General features: G+C 29.4%; 1 protein-coding gene across 1 annotated transcript; it reads left to right on the plus strand.

The window, feature by feature from the left end:
• Nucleotides 1–1,569: 1,569 nt before the first annotated feature.
• On the plus strand, nucleotides 1,570–3,311 carry LOC126896774 (uncharacterized). Its single transcript, XM_050669845.1, has 2 exons — nucleotides 1,570–2,565; nucleotides 2,898–3,311. The coding sequence occupies exons 1-2, from the start codon at nucleotides 1,695–1,697 to the stop codon at nucleotides 2,936–2,938; spliced, it is 912 nt and encodes a 303-aa protein (XP_050525802.1). The 5' UTR covers nucleotides 1,570–1,694; the 3' UTR covers nucleotides 2,939–3,311.
• The last annotated feature ends 7,414 nt before the right edge of the window (nucleotides 3,312–10,725 follow it).

Below are 10,725 nucleotides of genomic sequence, written 5' to 3' on the forward strand. Positions count from 1 at the left end.
AATAAAATAAATATAAACATAATTTACATAAAAACTAGCACAGTGGGGATTAGTAGATAATATTTGACAGTAATTAGCATTATTATCAAAGAAAACACTCCCTTGCGAAATTGTTAAATTTCACAATAATTTGTATATTTGTAATTTTACAATATTTATGTTTTTAAATTCTACTTAAACATTAAATGCTTATTAAATTTGCTTTTTTGAAAATAATGTATTTGTATATTTTGATGAAAAATTATTTTTTTTATATTGTAATACATTTTAAAAGCTTTAATTTGATATAGATTTGAAGAACACAATCGTTCCGTAACATTATTAAAAATTGAGTTGAAATAAAATTTTTTACATACGTAGGTAGCTTCTTTTAATCCATTTGTCTGTTTAGGTTTTTCTTTGGCTTCTCATAAAAAGCATATCATAAGAAAGCTTATTATTTCTTTTACACTCTACTAAAATTTTCTGGATTCAATGTTTAAAAAAATGTTATTGCAGTTTTTAAATTTTAATAAAAATACTTTAGGTAAAAAGTTTTTATTTTATTTTACATTGTTAAATTATAATCATACATAATTAGTGTTTAAATTTAAGTCGTAATCTAGAGGATCCAGTTACATCAAAAGCTAACAAAAACTATTTTTTGGGCCTTTCTGGACAGATATAAAATAAGCACACCATTACAAAACCAATACATTTAGCACCCACAGAAATTTTAGTCTTGTTTCACCTATAAATTTATTTTATATCGTAATAATCCTTAAGCTATATTTTATAAACATTTAATATTAAAAAACAAACAAATATTTTTAAACACTAATATTTACTAATTCATATCTTCAATTATAAAAGTACATTTAATTATTTTATTAACCTCTATCAATTTTATGAAAATTAAAAAATAGCTATATTCCTAATAATTGTTAAATAATTTTACGAAATTTGTTCAAACACTAGTTTTTTTTTTTTTTTTTTTTTTTTTTGAAGAGTTCTAGGCAAGAAATTTTTTTCATTCCCTTTTCAAATTGTGTCCCATTAACTTTATTTTTTTTTGTTGTGGACGCAATTCAAACAATGTGTGGAATTTAACCTAATTTTTTCACTCCTTAAAAATATTTCTATTTAAGTTTACATGTAATTTTTAAGGGCTGTGACTAGTCAATAACTAATTTTAAAGTAATTATTTAGTTGTTTGCATTTAAAAATTTAGACTAGATGAATGCGGTTGTCTTTAGGGTTTGTCTATTTTTACCAAATATTAAAATAAATTTAGTTACAAATGTATATTAACTACTTCTTGTATATCGTCGGTGCTTTTAAGTAAAGTACTTCAGCATATACATTTAAATAAATTATTTATAGATCAAAAATATAAAATGCTAAAAGGTGAAAAATCATATCATAACTAAATATCATTATATTATTCAAGTGTAGTAAATAGGCATTACAATTAATTTTTTTATTTAGATTGATAAAAAAATACTCAGTATTAAAATGTTCATAAACAAAAAAATAAATCATATAAATTATTTAACTATAACAAATGCATTAAAATGACGTTAAATGATATATAATTAAATATTTTAAAACTTTTATTTACAGTTCAAAACAGTTAAGTAGTATCATTTTTAATAGTTCCCTAAGAAAAATAAAAAGTTTACTAATGAGCTTTGTTAATTTTTCTTACAAAAAATATGAAATCGTTCACTATTGCAGCATTATCGTTCATCTTGTTCGATGTATTTTTATTGACATCGTGTAACGAGGAAAAGGCTATTAATATATTGAATTCATTTCTTAAGTCAGAAAAATGGTCATTCAATCATGCATACAAGTGGTATGATATTAAAATTGGTACATTCTTTAAAACAGAAGATTTACTCATAACTGATTCTAAAAGTAAGAATATTGTTACCAAAGATAATGTATATGACAAAATAACAATAGGTTCGCAATTGTTAACTTATGAATATGCAAAAATTGTACACTGGATTGGTACCATGTTATATTTTATGAACAAAGAATGGTATACGAATGATGAGATTCCTTATAATATTTTAATAGAATATTTGGAAAAACTCATATTAACTTTCGAAAAAGTAAAGTGGGTATTAAAACTCTTTCTTAGCGCATTAGAATTTATGAACACAATAATAGAAAGTCATGAAAAAACAATAACGGATGAATTTATTGAATTATTGACTGACTTTATCTTAAAATCTAATATGCTAAAATTTAAAGTAGCGATAAATGATGTTGCATTGAAGTTATCATTTAACACATTTAGCGAATTGATACATACATTTTTTAGTACTAAACTAGAAGCTATTTTATTTAAATGTTGTAAAATTAATGGCTTTAATAAGAACTTTCCTCTTGATTTAATAGAATATATTTTACATTATTTGTATGCTGATAGATTAAAAGAAAAACCTGATGAAAAATCTATAGAAGAATTCACATTTTTTGTTTTTTTACATGAAACTATTCTGAATAGTGTCGATGAAATTATTGAAATCTATTACACCAATCTTGGATTCAAATATGAAGAGAAAAATGAAAAAAGTAATTATATCTTGTAAAAGAAATATTAATAAATAACAATTTATCTTTTAAGTGTCATTCTGACTGTATTAATTCCAAATTTAAACAAAACACTACATTTTAATTGTATATTTTATGTAATCAAAAAAATATACTCATTTATTTTGCGTTAGAATTATTTACTTCTCAATTAATGTAACCTATAAATACTGTGTAATAACAAAAATAAAATAATCTATTAATTATAATTATTATAATTTATAATCAATTATTATTTATTTAAAATAATGAAAAAGTTTATCTTATTTTGATATGTAAACAATTATATAACTCTGTTTTTTTTTATATTTTAGCGTCGATGCGAAGCAGAAAAGGCATTTATTTTATTTTATGATGTATATTTTTTTTGTGTGTCTGTTACTACTTATTCTCATCTTTCACTGAACCGATTTTATGAATATATCAAAATAACACATATCGAATCTTACGATTATCGCATCTGTTCACCTTACACTAAAAAATCGAACAATTTTCCCACGTTAGCCATAAATAGGAGAATCCCTAAAAGGTTAATCGACATTTTTTAATTACAACTGACATAACTTTTTGAAAAATTGATGAATTAATGACTTTTTTTGTAATACAATAGGTATTTACCAACCTATCATTTGATATTGTTTGAAAATCTGACTCTTTATCTGCGCACAGGGGGATTTTCAAAATGGCAACATTTTGGCCAAAAAGGTAACTTAACTTTTGAAAGTGTTCCGGAAATTCTGACATATATATATCTTAAATTAAAACTTATATAATATACTTTATTATGAAAAAAAAAAAATTTTGGAGTTTATTTTGTCTTCATGGTGAAAATAGTTACCGAATGCTATTTTAGTGTGACAATTCTCAATTTTATATTTTACATTTTTAACTTTATAATGCTATAACTTATTGTAAGGGGTATGGATCAGTACAATTTTTTTATGAGAAAAATATATATATCCCTCTTTCATTCTACATAGTTTATCTTAATCAGGATATAAATAAGGAAATAGCTTGTAGCTTATGGAATAATCCCCCAAATTTTTAATATTAAACAGTATCTAAAAATTTGCATCGGAGCGTTTTTTATGACAGTGATTTTAATCACTGTTAGATATCATTTATACTGAACCCAACTATGCCATGTCACCACTGTGCTGCGTCCCTCTGTGTTGGGTTTTTTTTTCAATTTTGCTCCGTTATTACTTTTTAAAAAATGTACAACTAAAAATTATTTTATTTTCGAATAATATTATAGAGGGTTGCTAAAATACTACAGTCACAACCTTAAAAGAGGTAGCTATAATATTGAGGTGCCCGATTTTATAAGATCTATATGATATAAGATATAAATCTATATGAATCATTGAATATAATTAAACAAATTTTAAAATTTTTTGCTTCTTTATAGTCGAGAAAAATTACTGAAATTTTGAATTATACTAAATGTTCTTTTCTATTTACTAATAAGTGCGATTGCTCAGTCAGTAACGCTAATGTATTTTGTCTAATGATACAAGATTCGAAATCTGATCGTCGCAATGACTTTTTTTTTTGTACATTTATCTTAATTTTTTTGAACATAGAAAAAATTTCAAAATTCAATTGATATTTATCTCATTTAGATTGAATAACTTCAAAAAATATCGAGGAGCACCCCATCACTGAAATCTCTTCTTGTGAGAAGGAATTTCTTATTCATATTATAATTAATTTACTATGTATTTTTCTTTTTTTGTGTCTATCATACTTTTTTCTCAGCTACATATATTAAGTTTCAATTACATAGTTAAATAACTTACTTTGTTTTAAATAAATTTCATCGACTCTAGTTGTATTGTCTACTACCAATCTATAGTAATATAATTTTTTTTGTAACATGTTATTGTATAAATAATTTCTAAGAAAAATGATTTTGGTTATCAACTGAAATTACAATGAATTTTACAATTATAATCAATTTTTATAATACACTCCATGGATTAAATTTTTTTAACATCTTTATGATAGGATTATACAGTTTCAATGCGTAGCTATGAATATATTGGTCTTGTAATGAATTTTGTTTTTTTATGTTTGTTTAGAAAGGCCCATAAAATATTTTTGCTAGCTAGTAATTATAGTAAGCGGGTACCAAAACAAGGACAAGGGCGTCGACGTCACAAGGTGACGACGTCCTCGTGTCCTAAGATATGAAGTCATCAATTGCTACCTAACATTGTGCCGCGCACTCGGTAGCCCTTATTACTGTTCAACCACTACTAGTCTTCGGCTGTAATTGTTGACGTTAGTCCTATTACGCGTGCCGCTGTGTTACTACTATAAAAAAAAAAATTCATTTTCCAAGGAGATCTTGCTAGCACGTGTGAAAAGTACACGTCGAGCCTGCGGGTTTTATGTGCCGCACTCCTATACGCAAATACCCCGACGTTCATTTTTTACCTGTCCTACCGTTTGGTTCCGCCAGAAAGTTGACGCGACCCGGTAATGTATTTGTTGATGACAACGACGATGACGCGCCGCCTCCGCCTTGAGTATTAAAACACTCGCTTAATTACTGTTTAATTTACACGTCCGCTGTTGCCGCCTAATAACATTGAGGTTATACAATTCATTTGAAAAAAAAATCGTGTTTCGAGTTAAATTAAAGAGTGTGTAAAAAACGGTTTTTCGTTAACTATCTTTCAAACCCCATGTAAACTACATCAAGGTCACCTAAACGTCGATGAAAGTCTTGAAACCCAACTATTCCCCGCAGTCACCTTATATTGTTTGTCTAGTCCGAGGCAAGACCACGTTATGAATGTATAATATTCAACCAGTGGAAATTTCTATGTACACTGTGTATATAAATACTTGTTATAAATACTCACTTATCACTTGTGTTTGTACTAATGGTTATTAAGATCTAACGATTTGCTGCTGCTAAATGTTTAATGAGTAAGCTTTGCTCTAACCACGGCCGCAGACGTTATTTATATAAAAAACATTGTCTACTGTTGGGAACACGGTGCAGAGCGGTGGTCATTTCAAACACTAAAATTCGTTGACGTTAACCAACGACAATTTTATGCGATTTAACATTGGACAGCATAGTTGTCATAGATGAATCCTCAATTTAAAAGATAAACTCATAGACAAATATATCATATATGAGAAAAAAAAAGATTATTAATAATGTTCTGTTCTGATAATGAAAGTACTAACTTATATAATTATAACCGTCTTGAAATTTATATATAACATATAATATTCCTCGATAAAATATAGTGCTATGTGCAAATGCAAAATAGTGTCCTATTAAAAATACATATTACACCATATAATTAAGGTTCATAATAAACGTATGAGAAGAAATGAATCACTCCGCAAATTAAAACCATGCGCATGAACTTGAAAAAAAAAAGGTTGAAATTTTAAAACGCTCGCGGGCGGGTGGCAAAAATTTTCTGAACTTTGCCAATAATTTTTCTGGAGTCTGATGACCGAGTATTTTCGTCGAAAAAAAAATTTTGAAAATCGGAGCACGCTAAATCATTTTTCCAGAAAAGCGTTTTTTCCTTGTTCTATTATATAATAAGGTAAATTGACAATAATGTAATTAACAAAAAATTGTTTACACTATGTATACATAAAACATGATCCTATTAATACGTTTAGTAGTGAGATTGTAAATATTAAAAAATATTATTGTTTTAAATTTACAGTCAATATCAAATATAATTATAAAATATATTTAAATGAAATCTATAGTAAACTTATTCGTATCCGATTGTCCCTCATACACTATAAATAACTGATCAGAACAAGATGAACGACAATGCTATAATTTATTTATAGGATTTATTTATAGGTGGATTACATTAAATGAGAAGTAAATAATTCTAACGCAAAATAAATGAGTATATTTCTTTGATTACATAAAATATACAATTAAAATGTAGTGTTTTGTTTAAATTTGGAACTGATATAGCCAGTATGTCACTTAAAAGATAAATTGTTATTTATTAATATTTCTTTTACAAGATATAATTACTTTTTTCATTTTGCTCGTCATATTTGAATCCAAGATTGGTGTAATAGATTTTAATAATTTTATCGACACTATTCAGAATAGTTTCATGTAAAAAAACAAAAAATGTGAATTCTTCTTCGGATTTTTCATCAATTAATTTATCAGTATACTTATCATGTATATTAAATTCTATTAAATCAAGAGGAAAGTTCTTACGAACGAAATTCATTTTACAACATTGCAATAGAATAATTCCTAAATCTTCACTAAAAAATTTATGAAAGAATTCGTGAAATTTTTTGAATGTTAACTTCAATTCATCATCATTTATCGCTACTTTGAATTTTAGTATATTAGATTTTAAGTTATAGTTAGTCAATAATTCAATAAGTTCATCCGTTATTGTTTTTTCATGACTTTCTATTATTGTGTTCATAAATTCTAATGCGCTAAGAAAGAGTTTTAATACCCACTTTACTTTTTCGGAAGTTAATATGAGTATATCCAAATATTCTATTAAAGTATCGTAAGGAATCTCACCATTCGTAGAACATTCATTGTTCATAAAAAATAACATGGCACCAATCCAGTGTACAATTTTTGCATACTCATAAGTTAACAATTGGGAACCTATTTTTTTTTTTGTCATATACATTATCTTTGGTAACAATATTCTTACTTTTAGAATCAGTTATGAGTAAATCTTCTGTTTTAAAGGATGTACCAATTTTAATATCATACCACTTGTATGCATGATTGAATGACCATTTTTCTGACTTAAGAAATGAATTCAATATATTAATAGCCTTTTCCTCGTTACACGATGTCAATAAAAATACATCGAACAAGATGAACGATAATGCTGCAATAGTGAACGATTTCATATGTTTTGTAAGAATAATTAACAAAGCTCATTAGTAAACTTTTTATTTTTCTTAGGGAACTATTAAAAATGATACTACTTAACTGTTTTGAACTGTAAATAAAAGTTTTAAAATATTTTATTATATATCATTTAACGTCATTTTAATGTATTTGTTATAGTTAAATAATTTATATGATTTATTTTTTTGTTTATGAACATTTTAATACTGAGTATTTTTTTATCAATCTAAATAAAAAAATTAATTGTAATGCCTATTTACTACACTTGAATAATGTAATGATATTTATTTATGATATGATTTTTCACCTTTTAGCATTTTATATTTTTGATCTATAAATAATTTATAAATATTCAAATATATTATTTGGAAAAAAAAGAATAGCTGTAGATAAATATTAAGGATATATTTTAAGTGTAGATTACATGTTAACTGACATTATAGGTATTATAAATAATTATTTAAATAAAACATTTTCTGCAACATTTCAGTATATTTTTAATTATATTCCTAGAAATTTTTTGTATGATTTATGTTGTTAAGATAAATTATAGTGTATTCTTTAATATATATGCTGAAGTACTTTACTTAAAAGCACCGACGACATACAAGAAGTAGTTAATACACATTTTTAACAAAATTTATTTTAATATTTGGTAAAAATAGACAAACCCTAAAGACAACCACATTCATCTAGTCTAAATTTTTAAATGCAAACAACTAAATAATTACTTTAAAATTAGTTATCGACTAGTCACAGCCCTTAAAAATTACAGGTAAACTTATATAGAAATATTTTTAAGGAGTGAAAAAATTAGGTTAAATTCCACACATTGTTTTAATTGCGTCTATGTCGACAATAAAAAAAAATATGTTTATAGGACACAATTTGAAAAGGGGATGAAAAAAATTTCTTGCGTAGAACTCTTCAAAAAAAAAAAAATTCAAAAAATTTATGTTTGAACAAATTTTAGAAAATTATTTAACAATTATTAGGAATATAGCTATTTTTTAATTTCCATAAAAATGATAGAGGTGAATAAAATAATTAAATGTACTTTTATAATTGAAGACCCTGATGTTATACTTTTTAGTGTGGCATGTTAGGCCGTGACGCATTAAGCGTTCTAAAATGTTGCTAAAGTGGTCAAAATGTGCTTCGACACTGTCTGAAAAAATTGAAATATCGTCCAGATATTTCNTTTTGGAGCTTATGAAGGACACTGTCTGAAAAAATTGAAATATCGTCCAGATATTTCAACTTTTTGTCCAGACTTGAACAAAGTCATCGATGTAACCCCAAAGGACTTCGTCGTTCATTAAACGTACCAAAGTCATAGGTGCATTTTTAAGTCCGAACGAAAGCACACGAAACTGAAATAAGCCCTTTTTCGTTCTGAACGCGGTGCATTTGCGTATGTTTTGTTGTAAAGAGCATTGCCAGTAACCCGTTTTTAAGTCGAGTGTCGTGAAAACTTTCGCCCCCTCACGTTTCTAATCATTCCGTTTAAATTAGGCACGGGATACGCGTCTGATATGGTCACTTCGTTAAGTCGCCGATAGTCTACACATAAGCGATATGAGCCGTCTTTTTTCATAGGCAACTTGACTGGTGCTGACCAAGAGGAGGTGTTGAGTTCTATAAGACCCTGCGATTCCATGCCGTCTACCATTTCGTCTATTGCTTGTTGTTTGTGTAGCAGGTACGGATATGGTTTTTGCGCGATGGTCTTTTAGAACGATGTTATGTTCGACAAGCTTTGTGCGACCCACCGAATCGTTAAAAAATCGCAGAATAATTTTGTATCGTGCGCGTTCATAATACGTGTGTGAGTCGCCTGCTCCAGCGCTGATAGATCTACGTCGGGTAGCTTTCCAACAAGCTGCAGTGCGTCACGTCGCGCCCAAGTTAATTGTAAATGCAGCGTAGTCCCAGGAGACTTCCAGTTGTGTTAGAAACTAGAAGTACGTCACAGTACAGATGCTCTATGATAACAGCGGTGAACTCTACTTGAAGATCCGGAATTTTCGTTATAAAGGTAGCTGTGCCGGCCGTGTCTGCTGTGTGGCCGTCAGCTAGCCTAACCGAGGGTGTTTGTCCGTTGTGCACAAAAATCCGAATTTGTAGGCTATTGTTGTAGGGCCGCGTTATTTTGAGTCGTGTTGCTCGGGCCAAAAGTTACGCGGCTTAGTTCGGACAGGCGCGCATGACCAGTACGATTTGTTTCTACCGTTTCTCGCGTCATCTGTGTGGTGGTGAACGAACGGTCTCGTTGTTCGTGTCGCGGATTATAATCGTTCGAGAGAGGGACCGAATTTCCTGCGTAATGCGAGACAGTGCTCTCTCTACTTCAGACGTGCGCGCTTCCATACGCGTGTTAAGAGAAATATCGCGTAAACTCTGCCTTAAAGCGCCTATCTCCTCCGTTGCGTGGGATACTGAACGCACCGTATACAAGTCATCCGTATACGCTGCGTCAGGGCGGCCGGTTGCATGACACCATTCGTATAGGGACTCTCGTCTTCGAGGTTCTCTAGCACCAAGTTAACCGGCTGATCCACGTTTGCGAGTAGGTCGATCTGGTCCGTCATGGCGCGGGGACTTTGTCTACCTGAGACTCGCGTTCCGTCGCCAGCGTCTCGTAATGAAGCGGCGGGCGTTCGGGCAGGATCGCGTTCGATGGGTCTAGCCCCTCCTCACTGCGTAAACTGTTCTCCAAGACTGCCAGCATATCGCTTTTTGTCGTGGGGCCGTTTAACTGCCTGTAAGAGCATTCGCGCAATAATTCCCGGCGGTTCATTTCAGAACGAGTTTTGACGGTCATAGTGAGCGTATTTTGCGAAAATGAAAAATAAACACAATAAACAAAACAAAAACGCAAGCGCTCGTTTGTTTTTGTTATTCGAAAATACGATATCCGCAATGGCCAGAACACGCGTTATGTGTTCGCGTATGAACGTCAACAATGCCGGCCGTTTGTATTATTATCGTTATTGCCGTGATAGTGTTGTACTATAGTACTACGACATTAAATTGTATAATTAAATGAAATTACTACAATAGTAAGCGTGTAATCTTTATGATTGTGAAGGTCGGAAATCATAATAAAAACGGTTTTATTTAAACAACTGGTTGTTAACGATCGCTGTGGTATGCTAAAGTGCATAGGCGTCATTTGGGGGTGGCAAGGGGGGGCAGTTGCCACCCCTGAATTTCTGGACCCAGTATTTTGCCACCCCAGA

The sequence above is a fragment of the Daktulosphaira vitifoliae genome, unplaced genomic scaffold (assembly GCF_025091365.1).
Source record: "Daktulosphaira vitifoliae isolate Bord-2020 unplaced genomic scaffold, ASM2509136v1 Scaffold_1, whole genome shotgun sequence".
Taxonomy (NCBI): domain Eukaryota; kingdom Metazoa; phylum Arthropoda; class Insecta; order Hemiptera; family Phylloxeridae; genus Daktulosphaira; species Daktulosphaira vitifoliae.